The 23,590-nt window shown below is 43.9% G+C and overlaps 1 protein-coding gene across 1 annotated transcript in view; it reads right to left on the bottom strand.

Annotated features, from left to right (window-relative positions):
• Window positions 1-6,407: 6,407 nt before the first annotated feature.
• Window positions 6,408-23,590, bottom strand: part of LOC311126651 (vinculin-like) — a 35,117-nt gene continuing 17,934 nt past the window's right edge. The window contains exons 5-20 of the mRNA XM_084200643.1: window positions 21,640-21,730; window positions 20,803-20,950; window positions 18,599-18,752; window positions 18,256-18,431; window positions 14,483-14,673; window positions 12,682-12,881; window positions 12,148-12,276; window positions 11,196-11,345; window positions 10,760-10,868; window positions 10,455-10,633; window positions 10,109-10,232; window positions 8,916-9,037; window positions 8,477-8,662; window positions 8,057-8,260; window positions 7,377-7,481; window positions 6,408-7,096 (exon numbers count right to left, since the gene is read on the bottom strand). Of these exons, the coding sequence (XP_084056769.1) occupies window positions 6,950-7,096; window positions 7,377-7,481; window positions 8,057-8,260; window positions 8,477-8,662; window positions 8,916-9,037; window positions 10,109-10,232; window positions 10,455-10,633; window positions 10,760-10,868; window positions 11,196-11,345; window positions 12,148-12,276; window positions 12,682-12,881; window positions 14,483-14,673; window positions 18,256-18,431; window positions 18,599-18,752; window positions 20,803-20,950; window positions 21,640-21,730 (2,415 nt within the window). The 3' untranslated portion in view covers window positions 6,408-6,949. The remainder of the gene's footprint in view (window positions 7,097-7,376; window positions 7,482-8,056; window positions 8,261-8,476; window positions 8,663-8,915; window positions 9,038-10,108; window positions 10,233-10,454; window positions 10,634-10,759; window positions 10,869-11,195; window positions 11,346-12,147; window positions 12,277-12,681; window positions 12,882-14,482; window positions 14,674-18,255; window positions 18,432-18,598; window positions 18,753-20,802; window positions 20,951-21,639; window positions 21,731-23,590) is intronic.

Genomic DNA, 23,590 nt, shown 5'->3' with positions numbered 1-23,590 from the left:
GGGGCCTGTCTCCTGCACCAAGTGCGGTCGTGGAGGGCACACTGCGGCCAGGTGCTGGGGCGGGTTCTCCGGGGGAGAAGACAACAGGCCACGCACTGGGGGGGCCTCCCAGGTGAGTAGACGTCCCACTTACCCAGAGCTTTCTGTTGCGCACTTTTGTATACCTGTTTGTTTTCCACAGGTTGCACCTCATTCCCAGCATAAGGCGCTAGTAGATTCAGGCGCAGCTGGGAATTTTGTTGATCGGAAGTTTTGTTTAGATTTAGGGATCCCTCTCCTACCTGTTGACAAACCTTTTCCCGTTCATGCCTTAGATAGCCGCCCGTTGGGGTCGGGGTTGATTAGGGAGATCACAGCACCACTTAGGATGTGTGCGCAGGGGGGTCATGAAGAGACTATACAGCTGTATCTGATCGACTCTCCTGCGTACCCAGTGGTGCTGGGAATTCCCTGGTTAAGCACCCATAACCCTGCCATTTCGTGGCAACGGAGGGCTCTCGATGGGTGGTCTGCTCAGTGCGAGGGGCGATGTCTGGGTGTTTCCGTGGGAGCGACTTCGGTGGAAAGTCCAAACCAAGTGCCCGCACTGCACATTCCGCCTGAATATGGGGATTTAGCTCTCGTGTTTAGTAAAACTAGGGCGACGCAGTTGCCTCCTCATAGACAGGGGGATTGTGCGATTGATCTCCAGGCAGGAGCAGCGCTCCCACGGAGCCACGTGTATCCTTTGTCTCAAGAGGAGAGAAAAGCTATGGAGACTTACATAGCCAAATCTTTGAGACAGGGATACATTCGGCCCTCCACTTCTCCCGCCTCCTCGAGCTTCTTTTTTGTGAAGAAGAAAGATGGAGGGTTGCGCCCGTGCATTGATTACCGTGGTCTCAATCAGATTACTGTGAAATACAGTTATCCACTCCCTCTGATTGCGACCATGACAGAGTCATTGCATGGAGCGCGGTTTTTCACGAAATTGGATCTCAGGAGCGCGTATAACTTGGTGCGCATTAGGGAGGGCGACGAATGGAAGACAGCGTTTAGTACCACGTCAGGTCATTTCGAATATCTCGTCATGCCATATGGGTTGATGAATGCTCCATCAGTCTTCCAATCCTTCGTAGATGACATTTTCCGGGATATGCAGGGACAAGGGGTGGTCGTGTACATTGATGACATTCTGGTGTACTCGTCTACCCGAGCCGAGCATATAACCCTGGTGCGTCGTGTATTGAGGAGGCTGTTGGAGCACGACCTATATGTCAAGGCAGAGAAATGTCTGTTTTTCCAGGAGTCGGTATCCTTTTTGGGTTATCGGTTGTACGCATCAGGGGTGAGAATGGAGGTGGATCGTGTGTCCGCTGTGCGTAATTGGCAAACTCCAACCACTGTAAAAGAGGTGCAGCAGTTCTTGGGCTTTGCGAATTACTACCGGAGGTTTATCCGGGGTTTTGGACAGGTGGCAGCTCCCATCACGTCCCTTCTGAAAGGGGGTCCGGTGCGCCTGCAGTGGTCAGCTGATGCGGACAGGGCCTTTAGGAGACTGAAGGACCTGTTTACGTCGGCTCCGGTGCTGGCGCATCCGGATCCCGCATTACCCTTTCAGGTTGAGGTAGACGCGTCTGAGGCTGGTATAGGGGCCGTTCTCTCTCAACGGTCCGGCACGCCACCTAAACTCCGCCCCTGTGCTTTTTACTCAAAAAAGCTCAGCCCGGCGGAGCGTAACTATGACGTTGGGGACAGGGAGCTGTAGTTCAAGCCCTTAAGGTGTGGAGGCATTGGCTTGAGGGGGCTCAACACCCTTTCCTCATTTTGACTGACAATCGGAACCTGGAGTACATCCGGGCAGCGAGGAGACTGAACCCTCGCCATGCTCGATGGAGTATGTTTCTCACCAGGTTCGTATTTAAAATCACGTACATCCCTGGGTCCCAGAATGGTAAGGCAGATGCGCTGTCCCGGCGGTATGACACGGAGGAGAGGTCCGTTGAGCCTACTCCCATACTACCGGAGTCTTGCCTTGTGGCACCGGTGGTGTGGGAGGTCGATGCCGAAATCGAGCGAGCCTTGCGTACCGACCCCAGCCCTCCACAGTGTCCTGAGGGTCGGAAGTACGTTCCGCTCGAGATTCGGGATCGACTCATTTACTGGGCTCACACGTCACCCTCCTCTGGACATCCGGGTATTGGCCGGACAGTGCATTGCCTTAGCACTAAATACTGGTGGCCCACTTTGGCTAGGGATGTGAGGGTTTATGTCTCCTCCTGCTCGGTGTGCGCCCAGTGTAAGGCGCCCCGACATCTGCCCAGGGGTAAGTTACAACCCCTGCCCGTTCCACAACGACCATGGTCCCACCTCTCGGTGGATTTTGTGACAGACCTTCCCCTCTCTCAGGGGAATACCACCATCCTGGTCGTTGTGGACCGGTTCTCTAAGGCCTGTCGTCTTCTCCCAATGTCGGGTCTTCCTACTGCCCTACAGACCGCTGAGGCCCTATTTACCCACGTCTTCCGGCATTACGGGGTACCCGAGGATATAGTGTCTGATCGAGGCCCCCAGTTTACCTCCCGTGTTTGGAGAGCGTTCATGGAGTGGTTGGGGGTCTCGGTTAGCCTTACCTCAGGGTACCACCCGGAGAGTAACGGGCAGGTAGAACGTGTCAACCAGGATGTGGGTAGGTTTCTGAGGTCGTATTGCCAGGGCCGGCCGGAGGAGTGGGCACGGTACATTCCCTGGGCCGAGATGGCCCAGAACTCTCTCCGCCACTCCTCTACCAACCTAACCCCCTTCCAATGTGTGTTAGGTTACCAGCCGGTTCTGGCACCTTGGCAGCAGAGCCAGATCGAGGCCCCTGCGGTGGATGATTGGATGAGGCGCTCGGAAGAGACGTGGAACGCTGCCCACGTCCACCTGCAGCGGGCCGTCCTTCGTCGAGCGCCGATCTCCACCGCAGTGAGGGGCCGGTGTACGCACCCGGAGATCGAGTCTGGCTCTCTACCAGAAACCTACCCCTCCGCCTGCCCTGCCGGAAGCTGGGTCGGCGGTTTGTGGGGCCCTTTAAAGTCCTGAGAAGATTGAACGAGGTGTGTTATAGGTTACATCTACCTGTTGAGTATAAGAATATTAACCCCTCGTTCCATGTGTCTCTTCTCAGGCCGGTGGTAGCTGGTCTACTCCAGGACAATGAGATAGGGGAGACTCCTCCGCCCCCACTGGACATCGAGGGGGCTCCGGCGTACACCGTTCGGTCCATCTTGGACTCAAGACGCCGGATGGGGGGTCTCCAGTATCTCGTGGAGTGGGAGGGGTACGGCCCGGAGGAGCGGTGCTGGGTGCCGCGGAGGGACATCCTAGACCCATCTCTCCTGTCGGAGTTCCACCGGGACCATCCCGCGCGCCCTGCTCCGCGTCCTCCTGGTCGTCCCCGAGGCCGGGGTCGGCGCACGGCTGGAGCCGCGCGTCAAGGGGGGGGTACTGTCACGGTTTCGGCCGAGGCTGCTCCTCCTCCTGGTTCGGGCAGGCTTCGGCGGTCGTCGTCCCCGGAGTACTAGCTGCCACCGATCTATGTTTCATGTTCGTTTGGTTTTGTCTTGATGTTGTACACCTGTGTCTTGTTAGTCCTCGTTAGTGTCCTATTTAGTTCTCGTTGTGTGTGATTGCTCTTCTGTTGTGTGTTGGAGCTACGTACTTCCCTCCAGTGTTTTGGAGAAGTTTTTCGCACATGTTAGTGCGCCGTTTGTTTGACGCCTGTGTGCGCCGTTATTTCGCCTTCGGGCTTATTGTGCTTATTTTCTACGTGAATATTGCACTAAAGTCTTTTGGACTGAGCTTCTGCGTCCTGCGCTTGATTCATGCACCACACCCACCTTCAGCACCCCTTGACAGACTGTTGAAAAAGCATTCCAGGTGAAGCTGGTTGAGAGAATGCCATGAGTGTGCAAAGCTGTCATCAAGGCAAAAGGTGGCTCCTTTAAAGAATCTCAAATATCTAATATATTTTGATTTGTTTAAAAAAAATTTGGTTACTACATGATTCCATGTGTGTTATTTCATAGTTTTGCTGTCTTCACTATTATTCTACCATGTAGAAAATAGTTAAAATAAATTAAAACCCTTGAATGAGTAGGTGTGTCCAAACTTTATGTAGCAATGTTATTACGTGTAGCGAAATGCTTGTGTTCCTAGCTCCAACAGTGCAGTAGTATCTAACAATTCACAACACACACAAATCTAAAAGTAAAATAATGGAATTAACAAATATATAAATATTAGGACTAGCAATGTCAGAGTGGCATTGACTAAAATACAGTATATACATATGAAATGAGTAAAACAGTATAAACATTATTAAAGTGACTAGCGTTCCATTACTAAAGTGACCAGTGATTCCATATCTGTGGTCCTCTGTAGCTCAATTGGTAGAGCATGGCGCTTATAACGCCAGGGTAGTGGGTTCGATCCCTGGGACCACCCATACGTAAAAATGTATGCACACATGACTAAGTCGCTTTGGATAAAAGCGTCTGCTAAATGGCATATTATTATTATTATTATTATTATTATATATGTACATAGGGCAGCTGCCTCTAAGGTGCAGAGTTGAGTAACCGGGTCAATGAGCTGTTGAGGGTGCTATGTGTTAAACCGGTCACAACTGGTATATAACAAGTACTGTGTTATAAACCTGTCACTAGTGTATAAATAAGAGGATTGGCAGTTGAGTCTTATTAAATGCTTTATTACAAATTAATGTGAACAATACCAAGAAGCAGGACTTGATTCTTAGACTGAATGAAACGTGTTCCTTCCCTTTAGGCTGTGCCGATCTTAGAAATATCACACAAATATTTCTGAACGAAAGTATGAGGCCTTGAGTAGAGTTGACTACACAGAAGATACAAAACGTCATTTCCTGTAAATAAAAAAAATAAAAACATTTATTGCAATCAGCCTTTTTATTACAGGGCGCATCAGACGGTTTTGTAGGATCTCAATATCGTACACATTCAAACTGCACTGGGATTATTCAGACACAAAAGAAAACATTTCTAAATTTCAACCATTTGTACCAGCTGTTTAAAGGTTTAGTGTAGTTTGAAGATATGAGCGGAAGAGAAGGCTGTTTCATGTGATGTATTAAACTTAAACACATTGGTAGTCTCCTAGTCCTAAGAGACTAAAAATCACTTGAATTTCTGTCCAGTACTTGGCTTAATCTGTTAGCAGGAAACTAGCCCAAAAACTGTCCACACAGACTCTTTAGCCCCCAGACCCAGACCTTATCTTCAAAGCATTTGATGTATCATTCATTAAATCTTTCACAAAATTGGCAGTGCACACCACATTAGGTCAAGACACAGTTTCAACATTATAGTTTAGCTGGCCTCTACTCAGGCTAAAACATGGAGACTGGCATGCTATAGTTTCACTGAGAAGCACAAAGTATAGAGCACCAGACCTAAGGCAGACCTAAGGCAGACTTACGGCAGACTTAAGGCAGACTTAACGCAGACTTAAGGCAGACTTAAGGCAGACCTAAGGCCTACATGTAATCTCAATGCAACAATGTGAAAAATCAAGCCAGAAAATAAAAGCGCTGAATGCAAGTTATTTGAACAGATATTTGTGAAAGTTCTAAAGTTAATAAGACACTTTCTACCCAATGTGTCTGAAGAGCTAGTCCTTATGTTTTATAATAATAATAATAATAATAATAATAATAATAATAATAATAATAATAATAAACCCCAAGACAGAAAAAGTTAATAGTGGAACAAACTAAGCCTGAGTACCAGGCTGTGTGGCGCCATCACGCCAACTCCCTGTCACTCATTGTCACGGCACAATGGAGTAGGCGCAAAGATCACAAACACATCCGGGACTAGGATAGAATACAGTCTTTGGCAGTCCTGACGATAAAAATAAGAACATTGCTACAAAAAAAAAAAACATCTCACCATTTAACAAAAAAATATGGAACAAGGAACAGTGTTTCTATAACATAACATAGTATAAAACAGACCATAATACCACTGAATAATACATATTCGTGTGTATGAACGGAGCATTGTGATACGCTTGAACTCACTCCCATCGAGTTGGATCAGATGCGCTTTGCCCTAGCAAAGGTGAACAGCTGCGCATTGCAAATAGTGAAATAAAGAACCAGTATAAAGATATAAAAAAGGCCTTCCAGGGAAAAATCTTTAATAATATTATAATTTTAACTTGGAGGTCTTCTTCTCACTGTGGGGCTACACTGCATGTTTAACCAGTTATAGTTTAAACCTTTAACCTTTTACTGGATACGAAAAGAAACCTCAGATACATACCTGGGATTTTTCATAAGATCTTAAAACACATTTCATTTCTTCTTATTTTTTTTATATATATATATATATATTTTTTTTTTTACATACAATTACAAAAAATAATTTGCAAGTAAGAATCATTCTATACCATGTTATAGTTGCATTAGATAGTCCTCTACCTTATATTCTACCAAAACTGTCACCGTTTACAGGCAAGTATGGGATTGACATCGACTGATAAATAGTGTTTTCAGTATTAACTCACTCACTCTTTTTACCCCAACCAGGCAGGGTTATTAAAGGGGCTGTTTTCATTCATTGTATCTTGGAATTAGTATGTATGAGTTCGTCAGAACTGTTGCTCAAAAGGGTCGGGCTGTTTTCTTCTTCCAACCAGGCTACGTTATCTATTCCCCAATCTACTGCACTACTTTTAACCAGAGACGTACGGGCCCTGGTCGAAAGTATTTTAACCAGAGACGTACGGGCCCTGGTCGAAAGTATTTTAACCAGAGACGTACGGGCCCTGGTCGAAAGTATTTTAACCAGAGACGTACGGGCCCTGGTCGAAAGTATTGCAACTACATAGGGGAATAGAGTGCCATTGGGAACGCAAATTAAACGAACAGTTGGCCCGTCTCTTCTTATTGGTACCAGGGGGTCTTTCGGATCCAGTGCAAGGTGAAACCGGCGTCCGTCCGGATCTTGATGGAGGCAGCCTCGGCCTCTCTAACCGTCTCCTTCACAGACTGCATCAGGTTCTGGGCATTGTGAACCAACATCTCTGTGGCCTGGGAGATGGGGAAGGATAATGGTCAAATTGATCATTAAGGTGTTCTTGTGTAACACCGTACTACACTAGTAACATGCTATTTACATCGTAATATTACTGCTGATTACTACTCTAGCGATTGCTTTTCAAGTTTAGTTTAAAACAAGTGGAATATGGACTGTTCTTTATTCCACTTGTATAATAACAGAAAACCGCTGAACCTCATTATGACGTAATTACAAAGCAAAAAAGGTAACTTTGGTTGAGGAGTATAATCCAGTGATCTCCAGTGTACTGACCTGCTCGGACTCCTCCTCGCTGATGTTGGTACGACCCAACATGGTGGCTTTGACCGTGGAGAGGATCTTGAGCTGTGTGCTGATGGTGGGGATGCGCTCACACACCTGGAACACAAATAAGTTGATCCAAGTTCAAGTTGATTTAAAGTGCATTTTACACAGGTCGCAAACAAGATAAAATCATCAGTCAGAGACATGAAGATCAAACACAGATTCTAATTATCTACCCTAATTCAAATCACGAGGGCATGCAGGAAATTGGATTATCTCATTCTAGCTTTAGTCCTACTACTCCTACATGAATATAACGTTGTCCTTTTGTATCATCTTTGAACACGACAGAGCAGCAGCTGATGCACAAGCAAAACCTGAAGCAGAGTCTGAAAACGTTTCTAGCTGTCGTCAAATCCTTGCTTCCTCCCTCCTTGCTTGCTCAATTCTTCTCGAACTGCATTGGAGGAGAGGATCCAAGGTCCCTCCCTTGGACCTCCTTCCTCCTCCAATGAGCTTTGAGAGGAATTGAGGAAACAAAAGACACATTTGGCAGAATATTGGACCAGATAAAACCCTGATGAAGGCAGCATAGCTGTTGAAACTTTGGTATTTTTTTACATTTATTGCATCGGAGCAATCATAATTTTTTTAAGAGGACATGGCCAGGGATCAGCCAGTCAACTGACCTGGAGCAGGTTGGTCCGGATGCGTTTGTCTGTGCACTGCTTGGCCACCTCCTTGGCCAACTTCGTGACCTCGTCTGAGGCTTTTGCGATGTCTTTGGCACACTGGATGAGGGCACGCTTATTCCCACCGGCACCGCGCACCAGCCGGGACATCTCAGCCATGAGCAGGGCCATTCTCTTGGCTGCACCGATGATGTCGTTACCCTGAAAGAGGTCGCAAAAAGCAAAGCATGAAATCGGACGTATGACAACACAGTGGACGTGTACACGTCACGCTTCCTAGATGACACCGAATGATGGCAACTCTGAGCTGCTCTACTGTTGCTTTCTGGTCGCAGAGAAATTCCAATGTACTTTACTGGCAATAAACTTAACTTGACGTTAAACCTAAACATGTAAGTGTATGTGCTTGTATCTCACCTTGCTGGACCACTTGCGGGCCTCCTCGTGGAGCTGTCTGGCGGCCATCATCATGGGCTCGCTCACCATCTCTCCCACTTCCTGCTCTGGGAAGTCCTCGTCCTTCTCCTCTGGGGGAGGGGGTCTGGGGGGAGGAACCTCACCCTCGGGGAGAGGTGGTTTGGGTGGGGCGGGCTCGTCGCTGACCTGGCGTGTTGTATTCAGAGAGGTGAAACGTTCCGAAAGTTGCAGACAGAAGTGCTAATTCTCTATTCTACATGGCAGATAATCATTTCTGTTCAAAAAATTATAATACTAAATACATCAGAACATTCTGAAACCACATTGCTACCCCACTGAACAAAACCCTGGTGTTGACAGTCTAGGACTATTAAGCTTTTTTTGTGACAACTGCTGATGTGAAAAGAGCTTTATACATTAATTTGATTGATTGACTTACGTGCAGTTGGTCCAGATCAGGAGGTGGTGGGAAGTCTGGTTCCTGTGGCTGGAAGGCATCTCTCACCTTGGCAACGGCCCCCAGGATCCTATGGCCTGAGTCCAGGAAGCCCTTCTGCAGACCTGGACACCACAGAGGAATAATCAGATAGTTAGTTAGGCCTTATAAACAGACCTGGACACCACAGAGGAAGAATCAGATAGTGAGTTAGGCCTTATAAACAGACCTGGACACCACAGAGGAATAATCAGATAGTTAGTTAGGCCTTATAAACAGACCTGGACACCACAGAGGAAGAATCAGATAGTTAGTTAGGCCTTATAAACAGACCTGGACACCACAGAGGAATAATCAGATAGTTAGTTAGGCCTTATAAACAGACCTGGACACCACAGAGGAAGAATCAGATAGTTAGTTAGGCCTTATAAACAGACCTGGACACCACAGAGGAAGAATCAGATATAAACAGTAGACTAGACAAAGGCCCCAAAAGCTGCTGGTGAGGCGGCAGCAAAACATTGACAGAACCCTACACCATAACACCATTGACAGAACCCTACACCATAACACCATTGACAGAACCCTACACCATAACACCATTGACAGAACCCTACACCATAACACCATTGACAGAACCCTACACCATAACACCATTGACAGAACCCTACACCATAACACCATTGACATAACCCTACACCATAACACCATTGACATAACCCTACACCATAACACCATTGACATAACCCTACACCATAACACCATTGACAGAACCCTACACCATAACACCATTGACAGAACCCTACACCATAACACCATTGACAGAACCCTACACCATAACACCATTGACAGAACCCTACACCATAACACCATTGACAGAACCCTACACCATAACACCATTGACAGAACCCTACACCATAACACCATTGACAGAAACCTACACCATAACACCATTGACAGAACACTACACCATAACACCATTGACAGAACCCTACACCATAACACCATTGACAGAACCCTAGACCATAACACCATTGACTGAACCTTAACTTTTGACTATCAAAGATTCAGAAATGGACAGAATGAGGCTTCATATTTAGTATTAAGTCATGTTGGATAGCTATAGCTGGACAGCAGGGTACACAGTATAATGATCAAACACATCCTAAATGTAGGGAAACCGCCTCGGAACGTACTTGGATCGGTGATGTTCCCAGCCACAGCCTTGGCGTCCATCACCATGGGAGAGATGGTCCGGCTCAGCTCATCAGACGCAGCCTTCACTATCTCTCTGAATCTAGGATCCTCAGAGTTCTCAACCTAGGGATAAAAGTCTATTAATATTTCTCTTTTTAAATCATGTTCACGTTTTCTGCAATTCAGTTGTCAGTACTGTAAACTTGTGTTTGTATGTTTCTGCCTCTGCTTTGCTCGCTCTTTGGGGTTTCAGGCTGGGTATCTGTAAAGCACTGTGTGACAACTGATGATGTTAAAAGGCCTTTAAATACATGTGATTGATTCTATGTGTAAACAGATCTATACCTCCCGTTTCGCCACCAGGAGGATCCGGTTGGCCCGCCGGGCGATGCTGGTGGCTCCTACCACTAACATCTGGGGCTGGTGGTTAGCCATGGCCGCGCGACACTTCTCCAGGTCTTTCTTAATGGCCTCCTCAGAGGCATCCAACAGAGACTTGGTGTCTATGGCCTCGTCCACCAAACCTAGAGACAGAGGAGACATCATTCTTAATGCTAATAAGGAAGTGAACACGTTTACATTTAGATTTTTTACACAACGTCCACTTTATTGTGATGAACAACAAATGACAGGAGATGATCTGGCACTACCTGTCATTTTCTCCACGTTGTCAATCCACTGGTTCTTCATGGTCTCAAAGTGCTCGAAGGCAGCCTGGTTTCCTGGGTTTCTCAGCATGATACGGGCAGCAGAGACCACCTAGAAGAGAAAGTTCCCATCAGTTGGGGACATAATTACGTCATCCTCCTGACCAATGGCCACTTTGGGATAAACACCTACACTCTCACACACACACACACACACACACATTCTCACACTCTCACAATCTCTCACACAATCTCACACACACTCTCACACAATCTCACACACAAACACACTCTCACACTCTCACACACACACACACACACACACACATTCTCACACTCTCACACACACACACACACACACACACACACACACACTCTCACACACACACACTCTCTCTCTCACACACACTCTCTCTCTCTCACACACACACACACATACCTGTGGTGTAATGTCTCTTGTAGACTTGACGGCAGCTTGGATCCCCTCCACGGTGCTCTTGTTAGCTGTTCCCACAGCGGCAGCCTTTTCTGCTGTAGCAGCCAGCTTGTTTGCATGGTTCTCAAAGTTGGCCGCCCTCTCATCAAACACCTAATATAACAGTTACAAATCAGAGAACAATTCAACTTAAAGGGATACTTCGGGATTTTGGCAATGAAGCCCTTTATCTACTTCCCCAGAGTAGCATGCTAGTAGATACCATAGACTTCCAGTCATTCTGCTAACGCTATTTAGCATTGGCTCGCAAAACTACCTCAAACTTCCTTCATACTGGACACAGAGACATAAAAATGGTATCCACAAGATCCTCTGACTCTGGGGTAGATAAATGGCCTCATTGCTAAAATCCCAAAATATGCCTTTAACATAATATAGTACACCATATGCCACTTGGCAGACACTTACAGTGACCAATAATGTAGATGGATCAAACTTGGTCTTTTTTTACTTATAGTAACATTTCCCTCAGGAAATGTAGTCTAAATATTATTGAGTGACAAGTACCGCATAAATTATTGGAAACGAATCATTGAGTAATCCATATGTTTTTTTTTTTTAGCTTAATGTATGATGATATGAATCTGCCAAAATAAGTTAGGATAGTCAAAGGCAGAGACATGTTTAGAGAAACATTATATCCCAGAATAGAATCCCATTCTATTATGTAATATATAGCTCTATATAACGCTCTGCTCATAGCTAGAAGTGAATGAATGAGCCATGATGGAGGCAGGGAGACAGAGCGAGAGAGAGACAGACAGAGAGAGAGACAGAAAGGGAGGGAGTGAGAGAGGAAGGGAGGGAGGGAGGGAGGGAGGGAGGAAGGGAGGGAGGGAGGGAGGAAGGGAGGGAGGGAGGGAGGAAGGGAGGGAGGGAGGGAGAAATCACCCACCTGGTCCCTGTTCGGGGCATTGGGCGGGGCGGTGGAGGCCACAGCCAGTAGTTTGATGGGAGTGGTCGTGTCGCTGAAGATGTCTGACACTTCCTGAGTCATCGCTTCCTGCATCGTTCCTTTGAGGTTCTGAGAAGACAAGACCACACACACACACACGAGTTAGTTAGCAGGAGACCAGCTTTAGAAGTATTACATGTTAACAATACACTCTTATGTCTCTTTTGACAAGTGGCTTACATTGCATCTCAGATCAATGGAATTATTGGATTGGAACTGGTGCAGTTATACAGCTATTGTTCAACAATTGATTTTAAAGTGGCATTCTCCCTTTATTAATACAACTTCAAAACACATTTTATTGGGCTACTTTAAGGTATCATAGTTATAGTGGCTGGAGCTGGTGTCTCCAGCCAGGAGGGGGAGCTCTTCACCATGCCTGTGTCAGAGTGAGCTCCAGTCAGAGTCTGGTAGACTAGTGTGGATAATGGCTTGGAAGTGAGAGTAGGTGAGCGTGAATGTGAGCCGTCTCACCTTCAGGGTCTCCTGGAGCTGTTGAGCCACGGCACGCGCCTGTGGCGACTCCCCATCGCCCCTGGCGGCCAGGTCGGCTAGCTGGGCCATCAGCTGTTCTACTTGCTCACACTTCCCCACCAGCCCCTGTCTGTAGGGACCTGGCAGGGCGTTAGCCAGACGACGGCCCTCTGCCACCAGGCCCCGGATAGCTGCCTGGCCTGGGGTGAGACATAGACACTGTCAAACACTCGCAAGTACACACACAGACACAGATATACACAGCAAACAAAGCTTTGGATCATAGGTGGGTTTCTACCGATTTGGGCCAGAGGGTTAAGTGTAGAAGGACCGCCCACACTTCCTTTATTCTATATAGTTGTATGTTATTCTATATAGTTGTATGTTATTCTATATTAGTTGTATGTTATTCTATATAGTTGTATGTTATTCTATATAGTTGCATGTTATTCTATATTAGTTGTATGTTATTCTATATAGTTGTATGTTATTCTATATTAGTTGTATGTTATTCTATATTAGTTGTATGTTATTCTATATTAGTTGTATGTTATTCTATATTGTTGTATGTTATTCTATATTAGTTGTATGTTATTCTATATTAGTTGTATGTTATTCTATATTAGTTGTATGTTATTCTATATTAGTTGTATGTTATTCTATATTAGTTGTATGTTATTCTATATTAGTTGTATGTTATTCTATATAGTTGTATGTTATTCTATATTAGTTGTATGTTATTCTATATTAGTTGTATGTTATTCTATATAGTTGTATGTTATTCTATATTAGTTGTATGTTATTCTATATTAGTTGTATGTTATTCTATATTAGTTGTATGTTATTCTATATTAGTTGTATGTTATTCTATATAGTTGTATGTTATTCTATATTAGTTGTATGTTATTCTATATTAGTTGTATGTTATTCTATATTAGTTGTATGTTATTCTATATAGTTGTATGTTATTCTATATAGTTGTATGTTATTCTATATTAGTTGTATGTTATTCTATATTAGTTGTATGTTATTCTATATAGTTGTATGTTATTCTATATTAGTTGTATGTTATTCTATATAGTTGTATGTTATTCTATATTAGTTGTATGTTATTCTATATAGTTGTATGTTATTCTATATTGGTTGTATGTTATTCTATATTAGTTGTATGTTATTCTATATTAGTTGTATGTTATTCTATATTGGTTGTATGTTATTCTATATAGTTGTATGTTATTCTATATAGTTCTGATTATGCTTACTCTGAACATTCTCCAGTAGGCCATGTAATACAGCCCAGAGTCTAAGTGTTAACAACAGATTACATGTGAGAAAATATCCAGGCTTCTGAGCCGACAAGCCAAGCCAAAGATATAATGATGAGGTTGGGAGAGTACAGCGGAATGTATTGCACAGAGAAAAACAACACAGCAGACATGTACATAGAGTCTGGACTGATGTTCACTGTAGAGGGAGAGAGAGAGAGGGAGAGATGGAGAGAGAGGGGGATGAAGGGAGAGAGGAAGGAAGGAGGGCTAAGAGAGAGATGGAGGGGAAGAAAGAGAGAAGAAAGCAAGAGGGAGGGAGGAAGATAGAGATAAAGGGAGGGAAGGAAGGAGAGAGAGACAGAGAGAGAGAGAGAGAGAGAGAGAGAGACAGAGAGACAGAGAGAGCGAGAGACAGAGAGAGCGAGAGACAGAGAGAGCGAGAGACAGAGAGAGCGAGAGACAGAGAGACAGAGAGAGACAGAGAGCGAGAGAGCGAGAGAGCGAGAGAGAGAGAGCAGGCCATTCAGACTCACCCACTCCCCCGTCATCGATGGTGGGGTTCTCCATCCAGCTCTGGGCCTGTTCTATCTTCCCCTCCAGGTGGACTGCAGCCTTGGCAGGCCTGCTGTTGGCTACAGCCTTGCTGGTCTTAGACTGCAGGTTCTGTAGGGATGTGGCTATCTGCTTGGCCAATGCCCTGGCCTCTGGAGTATCACCTTTACCCCTGTGAATGGGAGAGAATAATGTACTGGAAATGAAATGTCCATAGTCTCTAAAGCATGATAGGTAGTTATTCTAATTAAATAGAATGCTGCATGTAGATGTTGATTAAGATTTATGGACTACTGGCCAGCAAGAAAACAATGTTATAACATTCACTTAACCTCTAAAGGCAGTGGCATTCAAAATCGGGGTCGCGACTCCACTAGGTGGAACTGCAGTGGGGCCACCGAAATTAATAAAAATAATAATAATAATTGGAACAAAAAATTTAGAGAAATTATTGTATGGGACAATATACAAACGTTTTTGAGAAAGGTCATTTGAAAAAAATAATTGTATTGAGTAAATGTATTTATTTGTTTCTTTTTTTTTTTTTATCTATGAATTGAAGGTTATTTGCTACTGTAAAATGTACTGATTTTAAGGTTGTGTCATTAGATTTGGGGTCCCCGCTGAAAAAGTTTGAACGCCACTGCTCTTAGGAATTACTTGGCCGAGGGATAGCAAGGACCCAACCCTGCGGAACTCAATATTTAACCTTGGAGTGTTTTGAACATTCTTCATTAAGCATTAAGATATTGACTCGGAGACAGACCAAGCCCCGCTCAGGTAATACCTCCCATCCTTTTTAAGCGTTATCGTTGTACAGTTGTCTATACTGCCAGGGGTGTTGTACGTTGTACGTTGTAATCTTGTACCCATTAGTTTGAACTCCACTCTTAGATCTGCTATTGTTAGCTCAAAAGAGAAGCCCACTGTGGTCTGCTCACCTAGTGCTTTTAGTTCAAATGTGAATTCCATAAACTTGAATACCCCCTCGGTTTTCAAATCACAAAGAGGGCTTGGGGTGTTGCACCATGGCAACCAAAGCCCATTTAAGTCAGTTCATAACATTCCATCATTGGTTACTCTGAGAGTCACTCATATTGACATTGGCTGCCGCCTCAGCGGTGCTAACCTTGGAAAAGGAATTCCAATTTCTACTCCTTCCTCTATTACTAATAGGGATAGACCAAATGGTGCAGTTCTATGCAATCTTATGCCATACCAACTAAATAAATATCTACAAACTATTGAACATAGTTTGTTTGAGTTGGAGTTTCTATGTGACTTTAAAAATCATAAAGGACTTGGGTTGATGCATCTGAATATTAGGAACTTACTTCCTAAACTGGATTACATCAAGATCTGGGCTATTCAGACGAATCCGGACATTCTGGTATTGACTGAAACTTGGATCTCTGGGGACATTCTGGACTCTGATATTAATATTGAGGGTTATAATGTGTTCAGCGCTGATAGACAGGGTAGAGGTGGTGGAGTGGCCATTTTTATTAAAAATAATTTCTCTGTCTCTTTACTGAAATCCATTTTCCTTGGCAACTTTTTTTAGCTACTATCTTTAAGCCTTTGTCTGGGGGAAAATGTATTCATAACTGTTAAAAGGTTCTACCATCCTCCCTCAGCTAACCTTTGTGCATCGATGAGTTAACTAGTTTGTTGTCTTCTTTTACTAAATCAGAAGTTATTATCCTGGGTGACCTCAATCATGATTGGGAAATGCAGGCTTCAGACAATCTAAAAGACATGTGTAATGATCTAAACCTAACCCAGCTGGTGACTAAAGCCTACAGGGCCCAACCCTAAAGATCCTTCAGTCAACTCTGATTGATCTTATTTTAACAAATACAACAGAGAAATGTTTCTACTGGTGTCTTCGCCCAAGACATTAGTGACCGTTGTCCAGTTGTTTGTGGTAGAGATATGAGAATACAAACATCTAAGCCTCGTGTCGTCACAAAGAGGAACTTTAAAAACTTCAGTGAACAGGCTTTTTTTTAACATTATCTTTATTTTAGTGACCTTGATTGTATTTCAACTATCCCTGAACCTGATTTAGCTTTTAGACTTTTTGCAGATGTCTTCAATACTATTGTGGATAATAATGCTCCCTTCAAAATATTAAGAGTTAAAGGTAGATCGAATGCCTGGTACACTCCGTAATTATCAGAAGTCATTCATAAAATAGATAATGCTTGGGTCAAGGCCAGGAACACAGGCACTGACTGGCAAGCTTTTAAGTGACTGAGGAATCATCGCGCAAGACAAATCAGAAAGTCTGATAATTATGTAAATCGCTCTTTGGGATTGTAAAGGGAACCCGGCTAAATTCTGGAAAACTGTCAAATCCATTAAGGGTTCTACTTCCTCCTCTGTACAACAACAAATTAATTCAGACACTGGCCTCATTACAGAAAGAAAAGTCATAATCTATGCATTTAATCACCATTTTATATCAGTGGGCTATCAATTTGAAAGAACTTCTAAGGCTATTCACAATGATATTGGGCTGGATGCTGATAGGGCAAACTTGCTGAATGATCAGAGAATTGATAGTCAAAGCTATTCTTTTAAGCTATTTACAGAAAAAGAAGTCCCGGATTCTTTGCTAGCAATAGACAACAAGAAATCCACAGGGACTGACCAATTGGATCCTGGTCTGTTTAAGTGTGCAGCGCCAACATTTTTTATTTAACATTGTTATCAGGAAATATTCGAAAGTATGGAAACCAGCTCGTGAAGCAACTCTATAAGGGCCGGGATAGTAGTGATCTTAATAATTATTGCCCCATTTCAAGGCTTCCTTGTCTAGCTAAGATTCTTGAATCCTTGGTAAACGTACAACTTTGCTCTTTTTTATCTGAGAAATGTATTTTGAATGTAAACCAATCAGGGTTTAGACCTGGGCATAGCACTATTACAGCTACCACTTTAGTTGTTAATGATCTTGTCAATGCTTTAGACACTAAAATTAAATGTGCTGTTTTGTTTGTGGACCTGTCAAAAGCTTTTGATAATGTTGATCATGCTATTTTGTATTGAATAAGTTGTCCTCGATACGCCTGAGAACTGACGTCTGCTCATGGTTTCATGATAATCTTAGTGACAGAACTCAGGCCATCGTGATTGATGGGGTTAAGTCTGAATTTCTTGAAGTACATAAAGGTGTACCACAGGGGTCGATTTTGGGACCTGTTCACCTTTGGGATGAATTGGAAAGCCGACTGCAAGCCAGGCCTAATCGCCCAACATCAGTGCCCGACGTCACTAATGCTCTTGTGGCTGAATGGAAGCAAGTCCCCGCAGCAATGTTCCAACATCTAGTGGAAAGCCTTCCCAGAAGAGTGGAGGCTGTTTATAGCAGCAAAGGGGGGACCAACTCCATACTAATGCCCATGACTTTGGAATGAGATGTTTGACGAGCAGGTGTCCACATACTTTTGGTCATGTAGTGTAGCTCCCTCAATTATCTTGTACCCCTGCACATCGACTCGGTACTGTATATAGCCATTTTACTTTCTACTTCCTGTATATAGCCATGTTATTTTTTACTTGTTATTGTTATTCAGTGTATTTATTCCTTGTCACTTTTTCTAATTTTATTGTATTTTTTATCTTTAACTCTGCATTGTTGGAAAAGGACCCGTAAGTAAGAATTTCACTGTTAATATACACCTGTTGTTTACGAAGCATGTGACAAATACAATTTTATTTTCTAGGGTATATAAAATGGATGACTTACTGTCTCCGGAGATCAGAAAGCTTGGCGGTGAGAGCAGCCATCTCTCCGATGGACCTCAGAATGTCATCTCTCTCCTTGGGATCTTCACACATGTCAGCGATCTTCTTGGCCTCAGACAGGAGGGCTCTAATGTTTTCCTCTCCCTCAGGACCACCGTTGGGATCTGCCAGCCAGTTCTGCATGGGCACAGGGTTAGGGGTCAACATAACACAACAGGCTTAAGACCATGGAACATAAATGCCTGTTGTTTAATGCTTTTGTGTGCTACCCTCTGGGATTTGTACTTTTTCAATTGTGCAACTATTACCCCCAAAAAAACTAATCAATCAATCAGAGAGTCTACCTGAGCAGCGTCAATCCTCTTGGCGATGACCTGTTTGGAGTTGGTCATGGCCTCCAGTTTCCGGGCTGCATTCTCCACCTTCCCTGTGAGAACATCCAGGCCCTGGGAGACCTGCTGGGCCCTCTGCTTGGCTGCAGGAGATGCCCCCTGACCCCTGGAGATAGACGGAGAGAAAGACAACACAGAACATAAGATGGTTGTAAAATACCAGAAACTTTCCCGAAGTTCAACGGTTTTTCAGGAATCACAGCATGGTTGGAATCCCTGCTTTTTCTCTACAGAATCCCTGCTTATTCCCTACTGAATGAATCCCTGCTTATTCCCTACTGAATGAATCCCTGTTTATTCGCTACTGAATGAATCCCTGCTTATTCGCTACTGAATGAATCCCTGCTTATTCCCTTCTGAATGAATCCCTGTTTATTCCCTACTGAATGAATCCCTGCATATTCCCTTCTGAATGAATCCCTGCTTATTCCCTACTGAATGAATCCCTGCTTATTCCCTACTGAATGAATCCCTGCTTATTCCCTACTGAATGAATCCCTGCTTATTCCCTACTGAATGAATCCCTGCTTATTCCCTACTGAATGCCTGCATATTCCCTTCTGAATCCCCGTTTATTCCCTACTGAATGAATCCCTGCATATTCCCTCCTGAATCCCTTTTTGTTCCCTAGTGAATCCCTGCGTATTCCCTACTGAATCCCCATTTATTCCCTACGGAATCCCTGTTTATTCCCTACTGAATCCCTGTTTATTCCCTACTGCATCCCTACTGAATCCCTGCTTATTCCTTACTGAATCCCTGTTTATTCCCTACTGAATCCCTGTTTATTCCCTACTGCATCCCTACTGAATCCCTGCTTATTCCTTACTGAATCCCTGTTTATTCCCTACTGAATCCCTGTTTATTCCCTACTGAATCCCTGTTTATTCCCTACTGAATCCCTGTTTATTCCCTACTGAATCCCTGTTTATTCCCTACTGAATCCCTGTTTATTCCCTACTGCATCCCTACTGAATCCCTGCTTATTCCTTACTGAATCCCTGTTTATTCCCTACTGAATCCCTGCTTATTCCTTACTGAATCCCTGTTTATTCCCTACTGAATCCCTGTTTATTCCCTACTGAATCCCTGTTTATTCCCTACTGAATCCCTGTTTATTCCCTACTGAATCCCTGTTTATTCCCTACTGAATCCCTGTTTATTCCCTACGGCATCCATTTATTCCCTACTGAATCCCTGCTTATTCCCTACCGAATCCCTGCTTGTTCCCTACTGAATCCCAGCTTATTCCCTAGTAAATCCCAGCTTATTTCGTACTGAATCCCTGCTTATCCCCTACTGAATACATGTTTATTCCCCACTGAATCCCTGCCATTGTCAGAACGTTGACTTGAATGGGGATGTCCATTCTATAGATTATATTTCTATGGTCATTCAGTCATACTGTACCCAATGTTCTTAACACATACAGGTAACTGCCAAAACAAAGGAAACACCTAAATAAAGTGTCTTAAAAATGCGACACCGTTCTTCCACGAGAGATTCCATAATTTGGTGTTTTGTTGATGGTGGTGGAAAACACTGTCTCAGGCACCGCTCCAGAGTCTCCCATAAGTGTTCAATTGGTTTGAGGTCTGGTGACTGAGACGGCCATGGTATATGATTTACATAATTGTCATGCTTATCAAACCATTCAGTGACCACTCATGCCCTGTGGATGGGGGCATTGTCATCCTATGGGGGCATAGCCATGGCAGCATAAATAATGGCCTGCCAAGTATTTTTATACATGACCCTAATCACGATGGGATGTTAATTGCTTAATTAACTCAGGAACCACACCTGTGTGGAAGCACCTGCTTTCAATATACTTTGTATCCCTCCTTTACTCAAGTGTTTCCCATTATTTTGGCAGTTACCTGTATATATATATATATATATATATATATATATATATATATATATATATATATATATATATTTTTTTTTTTGTCATTTAGCAGACGCTCTTATCCAGAGCGACTTACAGGAGCAAATTAGGGTTAAGTGCCTTGCTCAAGGGCAAATCGACAGATTTTTCACCTAGTCGGCTCGGGGATTAGAACCAGCGACCTTTCGGTTACTGGCACAACGCTCTTACCCACTAAGCTACCTGCCGCCCGATGTCATATATTATTATTTTCTATGTACTGTACCTGGCCCTCATCTCAGAAACCTGGTCAGTGATTTGCCCCAGGGTTTTGGCTGTGCCCAGGATATCCCTCCTCTCCTTCCCAGCACACAGCTCTCCCACCTTCCCAGCCTCATCCAGGATCTGACGGATGGCATGTTCTCCTGCATCCCCTGATCACCAGGACACAGAGAGCACAGCAAGACAAATGTTACAAACACCTAGAGAGAAAAAGAGGACAACTGGGTCGTGTTCAATTGGCACCAAACAGAAGACAATGGACTGAAACAGGGAGAGACTACTTTGACTCCAATAAAAACAATAGCAGAGGTGTATAAAGATGGCGGCCCTCATGCAGTTACCATAAATTCCTAATTTAGCTAAATTCGCCCTATTACATTGCTCTCCGTTTCTATATATTTTTGTATGGTCATTACCACAGTATACATGATCCCAATTTTAGCTTCAAAAAGTAGATTGTGCCGATTTATTGGCGCATTGAACCGTATCGCGCGCCGTAGTTTAAATATTCAGTGGATAGTGCTAAAACAATGACGTCATATCTTTATGCATGCCATTTTTTTTTAATAGATTTTCTTTTTCTATGGTGTCCCCAAATTCAGGGGTTTTCTAACCTCTCCTCAGGGACCCCAGCTGTTTCATGCATTCAAACTATTCCAGAGCACACCTGATTCAGCTTGTCAACGAATCATCAAGCCCTTGATTACGTGAATCGGGTGAGCTAGTTCAGGGCTACACAAAAACAATGAAATGTCTGGGGGTCCCCGAGGAGTGGTTTGAAAACCACTGCCCTAATGAACACGACCCTGGTATATATTGAGGCATTGGGAGGACATGTTACCTGGTTGGGCGTTGGGGTCCCTCAGCCAGCTCTTGGCCTGGGTCATCTTAGAGTCGATGAGTGCCAGAGCTCTCTTCATGGCCTCTGTATCCTTTAGGGTCAACAACAGGGTCAGAGGAGACAACATGGATGAATAACTTATAACTTCCAGTCTAGTACCTCCCCCAAAAACATATTTGAAAAAGACTGAATGACTGAAATTAGGCAAATTCGGACTTTGTATAACAGCATAAACAGGGATTTGTTCAAATCATTGTTTGCACGTGTCTAAAAATGAGGCAATAATGTCCCTAATGATCATTCCCTTTTAGGGTAACCATTCTGTAGTTTAATATCCAGTGGGGAAAAAAAGTATTTAGTCAGCCACCAATTGTGCAAGTTCTCCCACTTAAAAAGATGAGAGAGGCCTGTAATTTTCAGCATAGGTACGCGTCAACTATGACAGACAAAATGAGGGGCAAAAATCCAGAAAATCACATTGTAGGATTTTTAATGAATTTATTTGCAAATTATGGTGGAAAATAAGTATTTGGTCAATAACAAAAGTTTCTCAATAGTTTGTTATATACCCTTTGTTGGCAATGACACAGGTCAAACGTTTTCTGTAAGTCTTTACAAGGTTTTCACACACTGTTGCTGGTATTTTGTCCCATTCCTCCATGCAGATCTCCTCTAGAGCAGTGATGTTTTGGGGCTGTCGCTGGGCAACACAGACTTTCAACTCCCTCCAAAGATTTTCTATGGTGTTGAGATGTGGAGACTGGCTAGGCCACTCCAGGACCTTGAAATGCTTCTTACGAAGCCACTCCTTCGTTGCCCGGGCGGTGTGTTTGGGATCATTGTCATGCTGAAAGACCCAGCCACGTTTCATCTTCAATGCCCTTGCTGATGGAAGGAGGTTTTCACTCAAAATCTCACGATACATGGCCCCATTCATTATTTCCTTTACACGGATCAGTCATCCTGGTCCCTTTGCAGAAAAACAGCCCCAAAGCATGATGTTTCCACCCCCATGCTTCACAGTAGGTATGGTGTTCTTTGGATGCAACTCAGCATTCTTTGTCCTCCAAACACGACGAGTTGAGTTTTTACCAAAAAGTTCTATTTTGGTTTCATCTGACCATATGACATTCTCCCAATCCTCTTCTGGATCATCCAAATGCACTCTAGCAAACTTCAGACGGGCCTGGACATGTACTGGCTTTAGCAGGGGGACACGTCTGGCACTGCAGGATTTGAGTCCCTGGCGGCGTAGTGCGTTACTGATGGTAGGCTTTGTTACTTTGGTCCCAGCTCTCTGCAGGTCATTCACTAGGTCCCCCTGTGTGGTTCTGGGATTTTTGCTCACCGTTCTTGAGATCATTTTGACCCCACGGGGTGAGATCTTGTGTGGAGCCCCAGATCGAGGGAGATTATCAGTGGTCTTGTATGTCTTCCATTTCCTAATAATTGCTCCCACAGTTGATTTCTTCAAACCAAGCTGCTTACCTATTGCAGATTCAGTCTTCCCAGCCTGGTGCAGGTCTACAATTTTGTTTCTGGTGTCCTTTGACAGCTCTTTGGTCTTGGCCATAGTGGAGTTTGGAGTGTGACTGTTTGAGGTTGTGGACAGGTGTCTTTTATACTGATAACAAGTTCAAACAGGTGCCATCAATACAGGTAACGAGTGGAGGACAGAGGAGCCTCTTAAAGAAGAAGTTACAGGTCTGTGAGAGCCAGAAATCTTGCTTGTTTGTAGGTGACCAAATACTTATTTTCCACCATAATTTGCAAATAAATTCATAAAAATCCTACAATGTGATTTTCTGGAAAAATAATTCTCAATTTGTCTGTCATAGTTGACGTGTACCTATGATGAAAATTACAGGCCTCTCTCATATTTTTAAGTGGGAGAACATGCACAATTGGTGGCTGACTAAATACTTTTTTTCCCCCACTGTATGTCTTTGGA

This window comes from Coregonus lavaretus (genome assembly GCF_964263955.1).
Source record: "Coregonus lavaretus genome assembly, contig: HAP1_SCAFFOLD_1689, whole genome shotgun sequence".
NCBI classification, from domain to species: domain Eukaryota; kingdom Metazoa; phylum Chordata; class Actinopteri; order Salmoniformes; family Salmonidae; genus Coregonus; species Coregonus lavaretus.
This window is presented reverse-complemented; position numbering and strand designations above follow the sequence as displayed.